Below are 22,530 nucleotides of genomic sequence, written 5' to 3' on the forward strand. Positions count from 1 at the left end.
AAACCATTTCTTGTTTTCTTGTACTGCAATTACTTGTGACACCTTAATCACGTCAAACTTGCATAATAATTCCTCTATCGTAGCACTCTCATAGAACTCGCATCATAATGTCTTACTTAGACTGATTTCACAGACTGACATGAAAACATCTCGCTTAGACTGTCATCTCGCATAACTGATTTCAACTCTTTACTTGCTGAAAATTATATGTTGTAAAAGAAAAACATATGTGTACATTATTTTTTTAAGTGTTTGCATGTGATAATGTTTTTAGTTGTCATATTTATCAAACAACGATTATCTGTATGTATGCATGTATCAATGTCTAGCTTTATTTCAAGAACTGCTGATCTGATCACAGTAGATTCTTTATTGAACTTTGAAAAAGTTTTATTTTATCTTGTTATTTTATTTATCTGGTTACCTACATAATTAGGGATTTATGACATAATAAAAAGCATGTTGCCTTTTTTATCATTTAATGTACGTGGATATTTTGAATCTGTGAACAGATACAGGAATATGTGGCCTGCCTTTAACTGAATGGAAAAGATAGTTATATGGTTCTTACAAGTTAAATTTAGAAGGTGTTCTGAATCTTATTTTGATTTTTAGTATATCAAAATTAAGCTATCCATTCTGAATATATTAAAAATATCTAGTGAACATTTTATTTCCTTACATTTGTTGTGAGAAAGGATACATTTTTTCACAGTGACCTTCCTTCATCTGAGTAGCCTTTATAAGTGCTGTTTTGTTAAAATATTGCCAAGAGTACATTTTTTTCAAGATACTTTGTATTTTTTATAAAATTGTACCAAAAGGCAATTATTTCAATTTAGCTGTCTCTTGATCATGGACTTACCGGAATTAACAAAACTTGGAGAATGAACTTTTCAGTTTATGCAAGAGATTTCAAATGAAATTATAGGTTTAAAAAAAGTGTGTCTGCCCTTTCTTGAAAAACCAATTAAAAATGAAATGAATTCCATAAAATTTATTTCCTACAATTTTCCTAAGAGTATCTACATATATATATATTTTGTGTGAGCTCTGACCCGCCACACAAAAAAACCCTGGTAAAAATGTCTTTTGTGATTTACTTTGGTCAAAATATCTTCTATAAAAAAAAATCAATTTACCGTCCCGCTCTGAAAAACATTTTTTTTAATGATTTACAAAAAAAAAGTTAACTAGATAGAGAATTTTAAAAACTTTGCAAGTAAAATTTTGAAATTTCTGGAGTTCTACATGATAAAATTAGTCGTGAATATACAATATAATTTATTATGTTGTTATACACAATTCCCAGGCTGCAACCAACCAGAAGAGTCTTCCCATTGGTTTTTTAAGATTTGAAACCCCAAAAGATTTGAAAAAAAAAATTTGTATATACTATTAAATATTAATTCAGATTCTTGCTATAATCTATATGATAGATTATAGCAGTAAATATTTTGGTCAGAAAAGTGACATAAGATATTGACGTTAAATTTTCCAATACCTATTTTCCTAGTTATAGGTCTGTAAATGTAGCAGTACAATTATAAAGGAAAAGTAAAACGATCAGCCTAAATTTTGGGTATCAAGATTTTTGCAATTGTTGACATTTCAAGATTACACCCCTTACTAAAAAAACAGGGAAAAAAATTTGTAGAAACTGATGAAAAATTATGTACTTATAAGTGTATTTCTGAAAAGTTTGATAGGTGGGTGGAATATATTGAAGAATTATACGGAGGAAATGAATTAGGAACTGGTGGTTACAGAGTAAGAAGAAGAAGAAGACAAAGAGGATGAAAAGAAAGATACAATACTACTGAGATCTGAATTTAATAGAGCATTAAAAGATTTGAATGGCAGAAAGGCTGCTGGGATAGTTGGGATACCTGCAGAATTGATGCACAGTGCAGGTGATGAAGCGATAACCGGTGTGTAATATTTACAAAAAAGGGGAAGTTCCGTCAGACTTCAAAATGAGTGTTATTGTCACGATACCAAAAAAATCAGGAGCAGATAAATATGAAGAATACAGAAAAATTATCTTAACTACTCACACATCAAAAATGTTAACTACAATTCTGTACAGAAGAATTGTGTATTAGGAGAATACCAATCTGGTTTCAGCAAAATTATAAGCACAAGGGAAGCGACTTTAGCGCTCTGATTAATAGTAGAAGGAAGATTAAAGAAAAACAATCTAACATGCATGACAAACTTAAAAAAGACATCTGGTAACGTAGACTGGAATAAAATGTTCTGCATTTTAAAAAATTTAGGGTTCAATGATAGAGATAGAACAATCGCTAACATTTACAGGAACCAAACAATAATCGAAAAACATAAGAAAGAAGCTGTAATAAAAAAAGGGAGTCTGACAAGGGTGTTCCCTATCCCCGTTACTTTTTAATCTTTACATAGAACTAGCAGTTAATGTTGTTAAAGAAGAATTTAGATGTGGAGTAACAGTGCAAGGTGAAAAGATAAAGATACTATGATTTGCTGATGATATAGTAGTTCTAGCCGAGAGTAAAAGAGATTTAGTAGAAACAGTGATTGGCATGGATGAGGTCCTTACGTAAGAAGTACCGCGTGAATATAAACAAGAACAAAACGAAACTAATGAAATGTAGTAGAAATAATATAGATGGACCACTGAATATAAAAATAGGAAGAGAAAAGATTATGGAGGTAAAAGAATTTTGTTATTTGGGAAGTAGAAATACTAAAGATGGACGAAGCAGGAGTAATATAAAATGCTGAATAGCCCAGGCAAAATGAGCTTTCAGTCAGAAATATAATTTGCTTACATAAAAAAGTAATTTAACGTCAGGAAAACATTTTTGAAAGTATATGTTTGGAGCGTTGCTTTATATAGAAGTGAAACTTGGATGATCAGAGTATCTGAGAAGAAAAGATTAGCTTTTCAAATGCGGTGCTTTAGGAGAATAATAAAAATCAGATGGGTGGTTAAAGTGGTAAGTGGAGAGGTGTTGCAGCAAATTGATGAAGAAAGAAGCATTTGGAAAAGTATAGTTAAAAGAAGAGACGGATTTATAGGCCACATATTAAGGCATCCTGGAATAGTCGCTTTGATATTGGAGGGACAGGTAGCTGGGAAAAAATGTGGAGGCAGGCAACGTTTGGAATATGTAAAACAAATTTTTAGTGATGTAGGAGTTAGGGGATATACCAAAATGAAACTATTGTCACTAGATAGGGAATTTTGGAGAGCTGCATCAAACCAGTCAGATGACTGAAGAAAAAAAAAGAGTGTTGTGACCACTATCTCTGGATCGGCTCGATATATATTCTTTGAAAATAGGTCCAAAAAAACTTTTATATATGAGGCATTTTGACGTTAAATTTTGGACAAAATTAAACATTGTGTGGTGGGGTAAAATTTTATGGAAGGGGATTTTTTTGTAGGGTTGTAGATTAGCTATGGTACAATGAAGGTATTTATTAAGTTATTTAAAATTTTGAAGTTTAGTTGATCGAATTTAGGGGGTGGAGATATTTAACATTATTTCTGAGCGGTTTCTGCCTCGCCTCAAAAACCTGTTGACAAAAAAAATAGTTGAAATTCAACTCACGTGTAGCACAAATATTTTGTTTTGTATTTATATGTAGCAGCTTTGTCCCGACTTGACCCCATCAGACAAAGGGGCATGATGGTATTTTTTTAAGTAAATTATAATTTTTTAGCCTTGGTGAAGAATATTTGTGGCAAATCAGGTTAACTTATTGAAATAAATAATTATTTCAATAAATAAATGTTTAATCTCCAAAAAACAAGGGAGTTGAAATGGAACACGTATTTAAAATATAAATTTATTTTAAATTATAATTTTCAAAATTAAAAATCTAGCCTATATCTACTACATTAATGTAAACAGCATAGGAACTTTTTTTTTTTTTTTAAAAGGGAGGTCTCAGTCACTTTATTATGCAGTATTAAGGATATAATTGCAAAAAATCAAAAATGTTCATATGTGTATATATTATGTTACTGTTTTGTTTTTTTTCCTATTTGACTTTTTTGTTTGGGTTTTATGGACTTCAGTACTTGTGAGTCAAATCGAACCCCAAATTTTGTTACTAAACTTTTTTATTAGTAGTTATACAGTATATATATATATATATATATATATATGTTAATCATATTATGTAAATTATAGACATCTAGTTTTTTTTTTGTTTTTTTTTTTGTAATTTTTTCATGCTGTTTAATTTTATCATATTAAACAAAATTCAAAATAAAAATAAGTAAAATTATTTATTAAATAAAATTCAAATTTTTTGGTTAAATGCATTCTTTAGTTAATTTTATTTTATTAACTCTAGGAATCCTTATTTTTTCTTACGTTGTATTTAAATATGCTGTACGGTTTGTATGATAGTTTTTACATCAGATTATTCTCACAATAATTTCACTAGTGTTGGCTCGATTCTCATTACAAATGTATCATCCCTACTCCTTCCTACTCTGGTTTGAATCATATCCAGTACTCACTCATACTGGATTTGTTGCTCTGTCCGGTACCATCTAGACATAACTGAAACTGAATTGATCTTGGCAAAATCTAGTGCTAACTAGATACAGTTATTATGTATTTATTTATTTATTCTTTCTTATGTACCTATAATTTTTTAATCTTACAATATTTGTATCGGGTAATTTAATATTAGGATTTATTTCTTCCGTGGTCTATTAAACTGTTGAATAGGGGATTGTTTAATCATATTTACAAATAATAATTTGCGTATCTGTTTAATCAAGGAAATTGCACGTTACCAGCAGAATATTATAATTATTTATAAAAATTAAATTTTGCCTCATATTGATTTATTTTTTTTTTATGTTTACTGCTTTTGTTTAGATCTCCTTCATCAGATTGTATTTGAGGAAATTTAGGTTAAATGTGTCTGTACATATTTTTAATTATTAACTATATATTTTTGTTAGATTAATTTCAATTTATAGATTCTGATGAAGCAGAGATTTCTATAAGAATACTAAACATTAAAAAAAAAATTAGTACATTATTATGCACATTGTGTGTGCATGCATGTGTGCGCGCACACATGCATGCATACATACATACATACGTATATATATATATATATATAAAGTACATGTGTTTTTGTGTTTAAATTTTACTAGTAAATTTACAAGTAATTTGTAGTTTTTTTTTTATATTTCTTCTCTTTTATTAACTACAAATCATACATGTTATTTTAAAACTACCAGATTTATCATAGTTTTTTTTTTTTGTTAAACTGAACTCAACAGTTTTCAAATTACATTATCGAATTGCCTTGGAGAATTTTTTGTTCAACTTTAACAATGACATCTGTAAATTTATCAATTTATACCAAAGGAAGGGTGATGTGTAAGAGTATTTATTCTAGACCCTGTAATATCATAACAGCTTTGACAGATTTTATGAATTAAATTTTTGACGATTCAGTTTCAAGTTAATGACACTGTATATAGAAAAACCAGAATTGTAAATGGTAAATAACATTTCTTTTGAAACCAAAAATCTCCAACATTTTTTGAAATTATTAATCGAGTATGAAATAAATTTAAAAAAATTAATTTCAAAAATATGTGTGTAGGCTTTTGGAACAGCATTATTTTTTTCGTTTGGACCATCTACGGATCGCAATGAATAGCATTCAATTTCCTGCCCTACCAATATTTAATCATTCTTGGTGATAATTTATTCTTTCTACTGTTCATGACGGTAAAAGTTGTTTTTTTTTTCTGGAAACTGAGCTTTTGAAGTCAACGTTCTGAAAAAAGATCTGTCCAGTATATGTTCTTTTGATCTCTTAACCTGTTAAGCTTAAAAGCCTTCTTGACTTCTTGAAATCGTTTCATTTTAATTTTCTTATTTTCAAAAAATATGATGCGGACAACACATAACTTCCTTGTAAGCCTATTAAATTACATTTAAGTACTTTTTTAAATGAAAAGTACATAAAACTTGATTTCATTAAAAACTTCTGATATTTTTTTTTTGTTATTGAATTATTAATTCATCGTAATTTTTTTTTTACAATCAGAGGTTAATAATTATAATATATCAATATATTAAAATTAAAAAAAAAAGTGAAAAGAAAGAAGTTGATTTGAATTGATGTGCCTCCCCCTGTAAGATCCAAATATTTCATTAACTAAAATTTCATTTTGCTGTAACTCTGCAACCGGTGAAAATAAGTACCGCTTACGATATATCGTTGAAAAGCTCTCAGTGAGAGCTTATTACTGCAGTTAAGAAAATTTTGGATTTAGGACAGCAGTCCTAAATCCAAAATTTCAACATTCTACGGTTAATCTTTTTTGAGTTATGCGAGATACATATGTACATACATACATACATATGCATTTACAGACATCATGCCAGAACTAGTCTAAATGGATTCAGGGATGTTCAAAATGGATATTTCCATTAAATTATGTAAAACGAAATGTTTTGCAATCACAACTTTACTTCGTGCAAGGAAGTAAAAAGTTAAATATCTGTTTTGTTAATTTACTTTTTTCCATTGTATACAGATAACTGTAAAATTTCAATCTTCTTTTTCTCAAAAGATGTTCGATTCTGTCCCGTTTTTTTAAAAATCTTCTTTCCTAAATTTCCTTCCTCTAAAATCTGACCTTCAGTTTTTCTTATTATCTTTCTTACGCTTTTCGATTCTTTTTGTAAAGAAATTACTAGCATTCAAATCCATATGATGATGCAGGTAAAATTACTGTTGTGCCTAAATCTAGCATTCCCCGATGTTGATTTTTTATAATAAATTTGTCCCGGTAGGCTTTCACCATTTTATGTACTCTTGCTTTCGTGTTTTCTTCTTTTAGAACATTAGGAGAGATTACTTCCACAGAGATTTATTTTTAATACCAATTTTACAGAATCATACATATTTAACCGTATAAGCTTCTTGATCCGCTCTCTTATAACCTTTTTCAAAGCATAATTAAACAGTATTGAGGAGAGACTATCTCCCTGTCGTACCAGTTTTAATTTCAAAAGGATCAGAAACTGCTCCTAGAAATTTTACTTTAGAAAATGTTTTTTTTTTTAATGCTTGTTTAATATTTACAGTTTTTTGATCGACTTCAAATTCTTGTAAAAGTGATTCACTATAAATAGACTCGTAAGCTTTTCTAAAGTCGACAAAAATCGCTAATAAATTTTGGTTTTTAACTTTACGGTACTGTAGAATTGTTTTAAGACTGAAAATTTGTTCGGCACAACTTCTTGCTAGTCAAAAACCGTACTGATACTCTTCTAATCGAATTCGATTTAATAGAACTTTGTTTAGAATTTTGTACGGTATCGAGTAAAGGAAGATCCCTCCATAGTTATTCAAATCTGCCTTTTCTCCCTTTTTAAGAAGCAGATGTATCAGCACATCCTTGCAGTCATCTGGTATTTTCTCAGCAACCCAGATATCTTTAAATAGTTTTTAGTTTTCCCCTAAAGTATCAGTACCAAATTTAAACATCTCTACAATAATGCTGCTGTCTTCTTCGCTTGCTTTGTTGTTTTTTTTTTAATTTTGTTTACTTCCTTAACCTTTTTTTGTCTGGTTGTTGCAAAGTGTACTTTGTTCTTTTTTTTTAAATTTAAAGTTTTTTGATGGATCCAAACAGTCGAGTAGGTTTTCAAAGTATTTTTCTACAGCTTCTTAAAGATTTTCTTCCGTGTTCATTATCGGTTCTAGTTTTTAATTCTGAAAATTTTTACAAAGCGGTTGTTATCCGTTTATTTTAAATTTGAAAGTCTTGTAGAAATCTCGAGAGTTGATCTTTTGAAAGTTTTCCTGTAATGATGTTTAATCGTTCATTACCGTATTTTCTTTTCTCATTTTGAATCGTTTTAGGCGTCTCTTTTTTAATTTTATTCCACCTTTCCGTGTTAATTTTGTTAGGGTTTGAGTTGAATTCTTTCCATAGCCTTTTTCTTTAAAAATTTGTTCACAGGTTTCATTCTACCAAACATTTTTCTTTCTTTTCACTTTAGGAAGTGTCTTTTCAGATACTTTAAATAAAAATTTTATCGATCTTCACTTCTATTTTATATTTCTTATATTATTCTTCTGTTTTTTTTTAGTTAGATTTTGGCAGGGATTTGAATTTCATTTGCGTAGATAACATACCGAATCAAAATCTAACTTTTACATTAAGAATTTTTCGAATGTTATTTTCTGAAATTGCTACACGGTCTCTTTGAAACTCTTCTAACAAGGGGTTAGGGGATTTCCACGTCTTTAATTTTCTTGAATATTTTCATAAACGTGTAGACATTAATTTTGATTTAAATTTTTGCCAAATCTGTTAATCGTTTTCCATTTACATTTGTATTTTTACGAGTTGGATGTTTCCCCGATTAACAACTTTTTCTTTTCCAATTTGCGCATTAATTAAACCAGGAGGATTTTAATATGTTCAGAGTTTAATTTAGAGATTTCATGTTCTATCTGATGCCAAACGTTTTCCATTTTTTCCTTGTTTCTAATGTTATCACGGTTTATTGCTGCGCGGCAGTTAATAAAATTTTCTCATTTATTACATAATTGTAAGGATTGAGATTCTATTCGAGGTTAAATCCTATAATGTTGTTTTCATAAGATTGTTTCACTGTAAAATCTTTACCAAACGTTAGAAGGTTAGTGGTAGACTTAATTATTTCTGCGGGTTTTCCTTTTAGGATTTTGAAGTTTTTATAAACAATATTATTTTCATTATTAAATTTAGTTTCTTGTACAGCGCAAATTTTAATTTGAAATTTATTTAGAATTTTTATTAGCGCCATCAGTTTTCCTGTTTTTAAAAGAGAATTAAAATTTAGGATGCTAAAGAAAGTTTGAGTTTTGAAGTTAAGCTTCCAGAAAGCTCCGATTCGTTCTTCTCTTTCAAATCCTGCGCCGCAAAATCCAAGATCGCGTATTTTTAGAGATACGGTGGATTTTTTCTGCTTGCGGATTTCTTCTTTGAAAAAGACCTTTTTGCGTATCGTTGAAGTTAATTCGACAATAACTGCCGTGCAAGAAGTAAACATCATTAAGACTAGTTTTAACTTCTAGAATTTTCAAATAGACGCTGATCAAAATGCCGCCCGCTACGGGAACAGATGCGTTTGGTTTTTGATTTCTGTTTTGGTCCGCGGATGGTATTTTATTTCCCATCTACCCTACATATCTATAGAGCCTTCCTCGATCCGCTACCTGGGGACACGCCTGGTAGAGGAACAGAAATCTTCCCGGGTTCTATAATGTATTCTGTAACGTACGATTTCTTTGATGTATCGTTTTTTCAAAATAATATTTAAAAAAAACTTTCCTATAATTAGATCGTTTATATGAAGTTAATTAACAATCAGGATATTTGTTAATTTTAATTTCACACTTTTTTATTTTACAAGCAGTCTTTTAACTTTGATTTAGAACTAGGTTATTACCTTGCAGTGTCTTGTGGTTAATTTTAATATGTAGATTTAGAAAAAAATGACTGTGCTCGATCAAATCGATTGCGCTAATGAATCTCATCAGACATATTTGAGGAGGAACATGCAAGTTTTCGGACCTGATAGTTCTTCAATTTTTTTTTTGAAATGGATACAGTTATCGACCAGTATAATTATTGGATAGAAGTACGTAGTAAAACTTTTGTAATACAGTTTGTTCTAAAAACATTTAAAACATTAAAAACTTTTTTTTTTAATGTACAACAAACTGTATTACAAATGGGATGTATCTATGCGCAGTAATACTTTCGTTTGACCCTATCGATTAATAAATTTAAAAAAACACATCTGACTGGATAGCTTATTGAATTTTTTTAACCTTTGGGTTCACCTTTAGGAATCGCTTCAGATGATGAGATGAATGATTTGTAGCGCGTGTGAAAATGCCATACCTGACCGGGATTCGAACCCGGGACCTCCGGATGAAAGGCCAAAACGCTACTACTCGCGCAACGGAGGCCGCCATGTATGTTATAGCTAATATCCTTTTTTTCTTTACATACTAATTTTATAAAATAAAGGTAAATTTTTAATTTGTATTTCTTTGCTCTCGTGAAAATATGTTTTATGTTCTGTTTGTATTTCATAATTTTATATCGATCTTTAAACTGTATAAAAGCAGTTAATGTGCATAAGTACTTGATTATGTAACGTTAAAGAAATTATGTATAAATATAATAAACGTCATCGTAATAATAATAATAATAAAATTACTAATTATTCAATCAAACTACTAGAATTTTTTATTACTTCCTTGTACGAAGTAAAGTTTAAGTACGAAGATCGCAAAAATGTTGGTTATCAGATTTCAACGGATATATCCATTTTGGTCATCCCTGAATCCGTTTTGACTAGTTACGGCATGACGTCTGTACCTATGTATCTCGCATAATTTAAAAACGATTAGCTGTAGGATGTTTTGAAATTTTGGATTTAGGACTGTTGCAACATCTAATTGTGCATCTCCCCTTTCGATTGCAATCGACTTGACCAAAAATGTCCAAAAAAGCCCTAAATCAAAATAAATTTGGATTTTTGACTTTTGAAGTGCAATAATAAGCCCTCGTTAAGAAATTTTCAACGATATATCATAAGCGGTAGTTATTTTCATCGGTTCTAGAGTTATAGCCAAATTAAATTTTAATTAATGAAATATTTGGATCTTACAAGGGGAGGCACATCAATTCAAATCAACTTCTTTCTTTTCACTTTTTTTTTAATTTTAATATACTGATTTATTAATAATTATTAACCTGTGATTGTAAAATTTTTTACAGTAAATAATAATTCAATAACAACAATAAATAATCTGATTTGGGCATCACATGACTTCCTTTTACGCCTATTAAATTAATATACACATTATTTTTAAATGAAAAGTACATAAAGTTTTATTTCATTAATAGCTTCTCATATTTTTTTTATTGTTATTATTGAATTATTATTTATTGTACAATTTTTTTTTTTAAATTACAGGTAAATAATTATTAATAAATCAATATATTTAAATTAAAAAAGGAGATGAAGTCGGATTCGAACCGATGTGCCTTCCCCTTGTAAGATCCAAATATTTCATTAATTAAAATTTAATTTGGCTATAACTCTGGAACCGATGAAAATAACTACCGCTTATGATATATCCATAAACATTTTTCAATGAGGGCTTATTAATGCAGTTATGAAAAAGTCCAAAATTCATTTTTTTGGACACTTTTGTTCCTGTCGATTGCAATAAAAAGGGGAGGTATACAACTAGATGTTACAACAGTCGTACATCCAAAATTTCAACATCCTACGACTAATCGTTTTCGAGTTATGCGAGATACATAAGTTATGCGCCAAAACCAGTCAAAATGGATATTTTCGTTGAAATCTGAAAACCGAGATTTTTCGCGATCACAATACTTTCTTTACTTCGAACAAGGATGTAAAATTATGAAAAAAAATCAGAAGTGATTAGTGAAAAAAAATTTAGATACTTTTAAAAATGTATATATGTAATTTAATATTCTTACAAGGAAGTCATGTAGTGACCGCATTAAATGTTTAAAGAAATAACTGATTATTATCAGTGTAGACTACATATCTTACTTATGTAAACTTAATTAACGTGTTATTTACCTAATTAATTATTCATCTCTTTTGCCTTCGTTAACCGTAAAATTCCGTAATCTTACTTGTTAATTCCTTCTGTTTAAATTTTTCTTTCTTTTTAGTCTTGCACTATCCCTTAACCGTTCGTACCTGGTCCGATCACTTTCTCATTTCCTCTTCCAAGTATTACTGACCTGTTTAAAATAACTTCCCACCAATTTATTTAAAATAAACGTAAATTTCTTTTTACAGACCCGATGTCCTTCTGTCGAGTTCTTTTATATTTTTTTCGTATTGATCTTATCTGTTTTGCTTATTCAAAAGTTTACATCGGTATATATTTCATATTATTTATTACTTTTTTTGTACCGATACAAAGTTTAACCGGTTCTGTTTCGTACTTTTTTTTTAGCGTATAATTTTATATTTTATTATGCTATTCGATTGAAATTTTGCCTTAATTTCTATCGATCCTTCAAAGTTACTCTTTATTTAGAATGACATTATTTAAATACTTAACTAAGAATGTTTCTTTATTATCAGTGTATATTTTTACTTTGCGTTCGGTTAATGATATCTGTGTATGTTTATTCGTAAAACAAAAATGTTTATTTATATTTTAAAACGCTTACCGTTTATACAAGTAAATTAATGTTTTCGTTTACATTCCTGAGTACTGTGTGTCGATTGTAAATTTCTAAATAAAAACAGATAGATAATCGATCGATAGTTTCGTTTGAATTAGTTGAAATCGTTATTGTTAAAACATAAAATTTATTTTTTTCATTATGTAATGGTAAAAACGTGTACTAGTTGATAAAATGAGTTAAGTAAATTTTCATCCGAACATTTTTTTTTGCACCTAAAAAACTAAAATGTAAAATCGAAATTAAATTGCTAGAATGAATTATACTACAAACCTACGAGAATTTTAACTTACAAATCAATCATTTTGGCTAGTGAAAAAAATAATACTTTTTTACTAAGCAAAATTGTTACACGGGGTAACTTTACTAGTCGTTAGTAAATTCAATCTGTTTGCTAGCAAACTATAGTATTTTATTAATTAGATGTCTGCGGCTCGGTTTTGTATCGTTACATTTTCATTTTTATTTCAAATTTCATTACAATATAATTTCATTTTGGTGTATTTTTTTTTTTTAGAGTGTGGAATCACCAAGTGACAGTGGAAATGGACATGACACTCAGCAATTATTTCAGGTAAATAATATGTTTTATTTTAAAGTATCAAAATATTTTTATTAAAAATAAACCAGCCACCTACATAGGTTAACGAAACAGAACTTCCTGTTCAATAACTACTTTTTTAATAACTTCCTGTTGAATTCTACTTTATTACTATTGTTAGGGGAATTATATAGATATTTTATCATTAAAATAGAGCAGATACTGTGTTTTAATTAAACATTTGTATATTCAACCGTTAAACAAAGAAAAATACGCAGTGTTTGAGTGTTTGTGTTATTTTAACCTTAACTGTACGTAAAAATAAAAGGCTGTGTTTCATTTCGCCTATTTTTTACTTAAGAACTAAGCAAATTTTTAAGACTAAATTGTTTCGGCTTACACTATTTCACCGATTGTAAACATCGCACGACAAAGTAACGCTAACAAATATCGTTTGTAAATTTTAAAACTGTATTGTATAAAATGATATCGTTGAAATACGTTTAAATACAAAATTTACTAAAATAACACTCCATTTTTAAACATTGGTATTATTATAGAAAAAAAGGTACGATATTTCTTTTATTTCACGTCAGAATAGATCCAGAACTGAAAACGTCTTAAAGGAACATTTAATAGAACGTATCAGACAAGGTACTCTCTCTTTTTTCTGTACAGCCTCCGGAACCACGTTAAGTGTTAACCGAAGACAGCCCGAGGGAAGAAAGTCTCCTAACTTCACCTCACCAAACACTCACCGTCCTTTTCCTAATACTTACAATTACGTCTCGGCCAGCCCATGCGACTTCCTTCGAAAAGGGGTGCGCATTGCTTCCTCCAAACACTAGGGCCCCCGAAAACCGTATTCCTGTTAGGCCGAAAGGCGCTATCACCGAAAGGACTTCACGGGACGGATTGAACTGGAATCACGCCGGAAGCTCATGTGCGCTAGTCTCCCACGATGAACTACTGTCAACAATCTCTCGCCGGTCTAAAAGATCGGAACGCAAATACCAATTCCTTCCGTAAACAAAACAAAACGATTATCACCGCCGTTAAACAATAATGTTATAAACGAAAGACACAGCATCGAGGGACATTCGTCCGGACTCTGCGATTAGTAGAGAGAAAATAATAAACTACCGCCATCCTTGCGTTCCGTTCTGGTATTACTTCAGAGGATGATACGTTCGAATGTAAATGAAGTGTGGTCTTGTACAGTCTCAGTTTGACCATTACTGAGATGTGTGGTTAATTGAAACCCAACCACCAAAGAACACCGGTATCTACGACCTAGTATTCAAATCCGTATAAAATTAACCGCCTTTACTAGGATTTGAACCTTAGAACTTGGACAAGGTACTGGATTCAAAATTTTCCATCGTGAAGACGAAATCATTGTTTAAAATAAAGACGTATCTCTGATTAAACGCCGATATCTTTGGCAGTGTATCTCTCTCTGCCTGTGCTACGCGGTAACGTATCCCCCTTTCATCTGGAGGGGTCCGGATTGGACTGCCAGATAATTTGCTTTCCACTCGTTACAAAACCGTTATCATATATCAGCGGCTGTTATAAAGTGTCAGCTTCTTGTTGAATAAGTAGAAAATATTATCTAATGAATAAAATACGAAGGAAGACTGTGAGTTTAACTGGGAAACGACATAACATACAGTTCTTTGCCTTAGAAGATGCAAAGAATCTAAGTTCAAATTAAAATAAACGATTTTGTTAAAGAATAAAAATGATAAATAAATGATGAAGAATAGAACCGTAAGCCAAACGTATTTTTTAGGTTTATTTTTTTATTGTAATTTATATTTTTAACTTTTAGAATAAATTTATATAATAATGTTTTAATAAACATTTGATTTCTGCTAACAGATTTTTACAATTTTCAATTAAATTAAAATTAGGTTGTTGTTGGTTAAGGTTGGTTTTTGAAAAATCGTTGAGTTATCTCTTGTTAAGGAACATCGTGGAAAATTTTTCAGTTTTGTTAGTCGTTAGGCTATTTACTTTCTAATTTTCACCTTTTTAATTTTTAACTATATTAACTTCAAGTAGTATATTATGCAGTGACCCTTTAATGATAACCATTAATGCACGACTGGGAAGTAAGTTCCTCTCAAGAGTGCATTAATGGCCATTATAGAGAATTTCCCACCGTATTTTTTCCACAGCGAGAAGATACTGGATTTATTGATTTAAATCAACGATAGAACACATTGTTTACGGAATATATTTTTTTTAATTTTTTAAAAAACACTTTATATATTTTTGTGGCAATAATCTGTTATTGCCACAGAAAACAGATACCACTGTTAACAGATTATTAGTTTTGTATCAGGTAATTATTAGTTAGACAGGTTATTAGTCGTAAGTTCTGCCATTTCTTTATTAACGATCGGTGTTAAAGACATTTCTTCCTTAGAATCCGATTAACGAAAGAAAGGATAAGTAGTGTATAGAAACTTAGTTACTTGTTGTACTTTCAAATTAACCTCTGCTTGCCAACTGCTACAGTACATGAGCTGATAGTTTTGCCCCTCGCCAACTGCTGTGTCTAGTATACTAGTCGTACAAAAAACATTCGTCGCCTGTTCTTATTAATTTTTTTTATTTCCAATGTTTTATTCGTTATTATGCACGATTTAAATTTATTAACCCGCGTTTTAATATATATTATTTATTTTTTTACCTTGTTTTTATTTCACGTATTTACTTTAACTACAGATAAATGCTATTAACATAAAAATGCAGTGCGTTCCGAAAGTCGCTGTGCAGTATGCGTTAGAATTATGTGGCGTATGTTGTTCTTTCGGCGTTAGGTTGGTTGCCTTCTGGATTTGTTGGGCATTACTCAATAGCAAACCAAGACGTCAGCCGATGAGTTGTGATTGCACCCGCTTAGTTTCGTGTTGTTTCGTTTTTGTCGGAATCGGTAGTTGCGAGAAACGAAATGGTTCTTTCGGTAGAGGAACTTATTTTTCTCGTTGAACAAGTCTTTCGTGAAGGTGACAAGTATACCGATTTAATGAAGCACAAATTTTCTAAAACGTTTCCAAATACTCCTGTTTTTCACAGCGATGCAGTTCGAACTCGTATCGAAAAATTTCGGGCAACCGTCTCTGTTGAAGACGCTGATCGAAGTGGAAGACCATCTAAACTACACGAACAGAAGCTGCTTGGTATTTCGGATGGTATAAAAATCTATCAAAGTCAATGCGTAAGCTAGCACAGTAGCAAGATATCGGACTTGCTACCGCACATAAAGCTGTAAGAAAAGAACCGAAACCTACAGATCATGCCAAAAACCAAATTATTGTCACTGGATTAAACGTTTTATTTACCAAAATTCCGTAGGTATCCTCGATATTACGGGTTTTTTTTTTACAAATGAAGCGTAGTTTCATCTGGAAGGATATATTAGTTCGCAAAATGCACGACTGTGATCGACAACTAACCCCTCATGAATTACAGGAACAATTTTGATACGAAGCCAAAATTGGAGTTGGGGGGTCGGTGCGAGTAAAAAGCGCATTTAAGGTCCAGTCTTTTTGGAAAATACAATTAATAGTGATCGTTATTATGCTGTTTTAACAGCATAATCGGTTAACAGAAGATAATATCAGTCACAGTTAGTTCGAACAAGATGGCGCCACAACGCACACAGCTAACAGGTCGGTGACTTTTTTTTATAAATGTCTTTGGTGAACGAATCGTTTCGAGGGGTTTGTACCTTGCACGATCGCTCGATCTGATTCCCAGATTACTCTCCATGAAGGGGGAGGGCGACCAAGCAAGCACTGTATCGCAACAGATCACGCACTCTTGACGAACTAAAAACCGCAATTACGAGACGGCATACGTACGAGACATTTCAGTACATCAGCTGGTTAAAGTATTTGAAAACCAATTGAAATGTGTACAGTGTTGTATTAATGTTGGAGGAGGTCATTTTCTATACCTTAAAATAAACTATTCCGGTTATTGTCATATCCGTTTCTATAAAATAACGAAATAAAAATACAAAGTAATAATTAACAAAGTTTCATCATTACACTTCCATAATTCCAGTGTACAGCAACTTTCCGAACTTGCTGTATTTATTTTTAACTTACCGTAATGGAGAAACTGTTACCCAAAAGGTGTCGCTAAATCTTCGTCGCCAAAATTATCTTCGCTTGTAAATGAATAACCGCTGTCTCATTACTATTTTTTCGCAAATTGATAACAGACTTTTCTTCAATGTCAGCTAAATATTCTTTCTCCAAGTACTCATCTTCTAGTTTTTTCACATTTTCACTTTGGTGACCAGTCTTTCTCTGTTATATTAGTAATTTTTTCTTCATACAGCGTAATCGCGGCATTTAACTTGAACGTGACGTTTCTTTATGCCACATTTCCTTTTACGTTTGCCCATATCATTTCAATGGGGTTCATATCCAGGTGATGTGGCGTTCCAAAATGTACGTCTTATGCCTTTGCTTGTGCAGCTTAACTAGTTTATAAAGTTCCGGTCTAAGCATTTTAGGATGAAATGGTGTATGCTTCTCCTGTAACCAAGTTACAATTTCCAATTTCTCAGATTTTGTAGTAGGTGCCTTATCGTTACGCCGCTTTATCAGTACCACAACTGATCACAGGTTTAGATTTGAACAGAGTTTGCTTTCCACCCGTTTCATGAAATTTTTGAAGTTCACTTTGTCATGATAATCCCCACTTGTTCTACTTTTCTATATCATCAGAGATTTGTTTATGAATCCCATCTCACCGCCACCGTGCACGATTATCGCTTGGTCTCCTTTTGATATAGGACGATGTATGCTCTGATCAAAATTGTCCGACCACATTTTGTTTGAGATATGAGAAGATAAAATGTACGTTTCATCTGCACAAACAGCGGGACGATTTCTTCTCTAACGTTTAATACATCTTAAATAAAGTATTCTTTGTTCTCATATTTCATAATTTTCGATGAGAATATTTCTGTTATTTTTTGTTTTTCTCCTTTGAAATCCTGAGGATTTCAAAATTTTCCTGATGCTCCATACATCACCCTGAATACTAATATCCTCTTTCGGTTTATTATAAGCACGTTTAGCTGTAGGAAGTACTTTTCTTGCTAATAAAAATCGTAAACAATTCGCCTGAGCAAACATGTACCAAAACCATCTAAATTAGTAAGTCTGATTTCCTGTTTATATTTTTGGGGGATTTGAAACAAGCATTTACCCTCCGACATCCCATTTTTTCCTTTCTAATACTTTTAACAGTCCTGGCCAAAACCCCACACCAGGGGTTTTGGCCAGGACTGGTTTTCTCTATACACTTTTTCAGAGAAATAATAAATGGTATGCTTGGAACCGCTTGTTCTTGGAACTGTTTGGCCTCTCTTTCTAAAAACTGATTAATGTTCCATATAATTTCCCGAGCTTGACTAAAGAGAGTTTTCCCTCTCTTAAGTTTTAACGTAAAACCCTCCGTAATTGTTCACAGAACACTAAAAGTATGCAAGAAAATAAATATTCATTAATATTAAAATACACGTGCAAAGATATTTTATGCCGGATAATGCACTCAACACAAGAAAAACCAAAATATAGATGAGTATAAACAGATTAATTTTACACAGCACGCACTACTTCACATTTAAACTGTAACAACAAAATCGTTAATGTGTATGAATTTAAATAGAAATGAATCATGTTGTTAGTAATCAGATGATGTTATCTGGTTAGATAGTACAACAAACCCCACTCACCCATTCCACCAAAGCCAAACAACAGTTTGGTTGACAAAGACAAGAGCAAACCTTCAGTTCATTTAGAAATCAGATTAAAATTAAAGTAAAAAAAACAGCTGATATGTTAAACAATACTCGCTTCTGATTGGTCAGTGGCTGAAAATAGTAGTAGGCTTTTGATCAGTTGATCACCTGTATCATAATAACCCTCATTATTATACAGGTTCCAGCCACATCATTTGAATGTTATAATATAGCCATAGAAAAAAAGTTATTTATCAAATAAATTTATCTTTATTCTGCAGAACAGGTTATTTATAGATAAAAGGTTTAAGTTAATACAGATATTAAGTTAAATTTTAAAAAAATTATATAAAATTGTCGGGTGGTCTGAAAATGTTATTATTATTCAACACACACGTATGTGTGTGTGTGTGTGTGTTATTTATTTGTTCTATTTTATTAATTTATAAATAGTTTTTTTTATTGTGTGTTAACAATGGTCTAATTTTAAATTACCTATAAATTTGTTGTTTATCTTTAACAATGTTTTATTAGTTAATATATTTATTTCTGTTTACTGTTTAAATAAATATATTGTTTGTATAGAATGTTTTAAATTTGATACAAATTGGATCGAATTAAAAAGAACGAACGTATTGTCTAGATTCTTTGTACAAGTTGTGAAACTATGATACAAATAGAAGAAAAAAAGGCAAGGCAAGCTTCAATTTAGAAAAGAGTGAACAAGAATGAAGTCTATTCTTATTGTTTTTCTGATTTACAAATAGAAACAGCTGTAAACCTGAAAAAAATTCTGTAGAAACTATATCAGGAGAGAAAATACGGGTTAATATTGCTAATGATTTTTTTTATCCGATATTTGGAATAAGTAAGATTCCAAATATCTTTTTTTTTGTATTTTTACCCCACTGAGAATTTAGGATTGAAAATAGATGTTGGAACCATGCATAATTAAATTGATTGATAACTAACTGACATAATACACAAATCACATCAGAAAATAGTAAAACCATTTATAACAACATAATCCATGTCAGGCGTATAAGGAAAGCGGTTTCCCCATCGTTTACTGTAGAAACCGGCTGTATTAGTCATCATAACTCAGAGGAAGCAATTCTGATTTTTACTACCAGGTGCTTTACAAGTATAATAGTAGTAAGAGAGACCGGGCAAATAGTGTAAAGCAACAAATCTGTATATGTCTTTTTCTTTTGAAAAAAAATTATTTTTACATCGCTTCTATTTGAGAGGAAATGATGGTAATTAAACAAAAGTTATGAGAAATATGACAGAAAAGGGGATAAGGATAAACCTTACATTGCAATGTGAATGCGTAATCCTAATGTTGAAGCATTTTGTTATTTATGTAATAAAATTCTTAAGATTTGATGTAGTTGTATGGAAGATGACAAAAGCAAAATGGAAGAGATAGATGTCATTATATCAAGTTTTGATTTTAAAATTAGGAAAGAATTTTGTATAAAAAAGGGAATACTTTTTTGTATAAAAAGAAAAGGAAATTTCTTTTTATAACCCCTAAAAAATAACGATTTGACTTTACAAAAAACCTACAGGTGCCATTGAAAACCTTCAATTCACAATAAAGCAATCATGTGTATAAAAAACAAATCTTAACATTAATATAGATTTAAATGCGTTACCTTATTTTCAAGAACAACAGAATCCTGATTATCAAAATAGTATTAAAAATAATAATATTGATAGTAATAATAAACGTAATCTTTATCAAGATTTAAGGCCAAAATAAAAAATTTCAAACAAAGAACAAAGTTACATTGGTTATAGTGATGTACTACCACTACCGCAAACAAATTCTTATCAATCTGTCTAATTATGATTCGTCATGGCAGGCAAGACCTGCATAAATTATGCCTGTTACCAATCTCAAGTGATTGATTTAAATAATATTTTTAAGTAAAATTTTTTATTGATGTAATCATTTTCATTCTATGTTAGTCAGATTCCATAAAAAGAGAATCTGTAGATACTTTGTCTAATTTTATTAACAAAATATCGTCACATGTAAATTCACTTGAAGCGATGCAACTTCCTCATGCATTCATACATATGAATTTATTGTAGTCCAATTTGTAACATCTAAATTGGATTATAATACTTTAAGACTACGGAATGAGAAATTGTTAAATCACAGGTTTCCCGCCTTTAAAGAATTTCTCAACACAAGAAGTTAAACTTTATATCGATAAAATATGGTCAGTGGAAAAACCAGTAAAGAAAATAATAGAATTTATAAATAACGTCGATGAATTCAAAATGAAAATTGGTGAGTTTTAAGAAAAATTTGTGAACAGAGGTATTGTAAAAGAATTATATCAGTTTAAATGTGTTTTAATCCATGGTTAGATAATGAGGAAAGAGATTAAAAACTATAAGGAGAGACAAAGATTAGATTACGTGAAGCAGGTAATTGAGGTTGTAAGATGTAACAAATATTTTTGGGTAAAAAGATTAAATGGAATAGAAAGAAATGGAGAAATGTGTCAAATAAGTGATATAATTTTTTTTCATTTCACACTTAATTTCAATATTTTTAGTTGTAGTACTTCATTTGTTGCAATTGTTTATGTATACATTTACTAATTGTAATTTGTAGTGCATTTAATTTTATTTTATCATTTTAGTAATATGTTAAATTAATGCCTACATGTTGAAGAATAATTTTTTTTTTCTTTTAAGGAGGAAAAGCCGAATAAAACTACTGGGTTAGAGTTTGCTAGTTTTAATTACATTAATTCTATCCTTGGAAGCGGAGTAATTGGTAAACATAATTTATTATTATTGTTATTATAGCTCTTGTTACTTATTTAATGTATTAGGTGTATTAGCTGAAATATTTTTACATTTTTAAAAAGTCCTTGTAAATAATAACAAATACAAAATAATCTATTAGTATACATATACAGATGACATCATTCTTTCCATTCATTGACACGCATTCAAAATCTACTGAAAACATATCTATCGTAATTGATTTTCTCATCGTAAACAATTCTTCTAATTGCTCATACGATATAAAATTTCTGAGCAAAGTGTCACAGAGAACTGTCCTCAGGCCCTTTGCTCTTCTTATTGTTTATTAATGATACGCCTCAAAATCTGGAACATTCACTGTTACTTTCTTTACTTAAAACACAACTTACCTTTATATAAAGATATCTAAAGGAATATGTAAAGGCAATTGCTTAAAGGACTTGAGAATTTTACAGTAGCAGTCAAAAAACTACTGTAGATTGATATTTAAATGCGTTAACTTATCAATGTTTTCTTATATTTATGAATATGCGATGTTTGCTAAGAAGAATAGTCGCTTATTGGAAAGTAGCAATATCCCCCCTCGATCAAAACCGACGACAAAATTATCTTCATATTACTCAACACAATACCTTGGCTTACAAGAAAGGGCTTATTATGTTTGTATTGCCATTTTTCATTAATTATTGAACTATTTAAAAAGTTTTTCAACCGATCTAACTAAAAAACAATTAAAATGTTTTCTTTTACAGAAACAATATTCTATTGATAATTTCTAAATATCAATCGATAATGAATTTTTTTCAATAATGTTTTTAATTAAAAACTTTAAAAAAACCTGAATTTTCTGCACTTTATATGGATTTATATGTGCTCGAATAATTTTCATTAACATTTACTGATTGTGATTTATTTAGCAGCTATTTTCATGTTTAGTAACTTTCTTGTATTTTTGTTGATATTATTTCAACAATATGCTATATTTAAAATATAACATATATATATGTATATATATATATATATATATATGTGTGTGTGTGTGTGTGTGTGTGTGTGTTATATTTAAAATAATTAATTTGGACTTAAATCACATCTATTTTTACTTTATAATTTATTATGCACTTTGTGATGCTGTTC

The 22,530-nt window shown here is 30.2% G+C and overlaps 1 protein-coding gene across 2 annotated transcripts in view; it reads left to right on the top strand.

The window, feature by feature from the left end:
* The window catches only part of LOC142326439 (putative sodium-coupled neutral amino acid transporter 11), a 105,303-nt gene that overhangs the window by 49,684 nt on the left and 33,089 nt on the right, over nt 1-22,530 (top strand). For both annotated transcript variants that reach the window (XM_075368939.1, XM_075368940.1), the window contains exons 2-3: nt 12,804-12,860; nt 21,319-21,400. In XM_075368939.1, the coding sequence (XP_075225054.1) occupies nt 12,804-12,860; nt 21,319-21,400 (139 nt within the window). The remainder of the gene's footprint in view (nt 1-12,803; nt 12,861-21,318; nt 21,401-22,530) is intronic.

Source organism: Lycorma delicatula, chromosome 6 (genome assembly GCF_047948215.1).
Source record: "Lycorma delicatula isolate Av1 chromosome 6, ASM4794821v1, whole genome shotgun sequence".
Taxonomy (NCBI): Eukaryota; Metazoa; Arthropoda; class Insecta; order Hemiptera; family Fulgoridae; genus Lycorma; species Lycorma delicatula.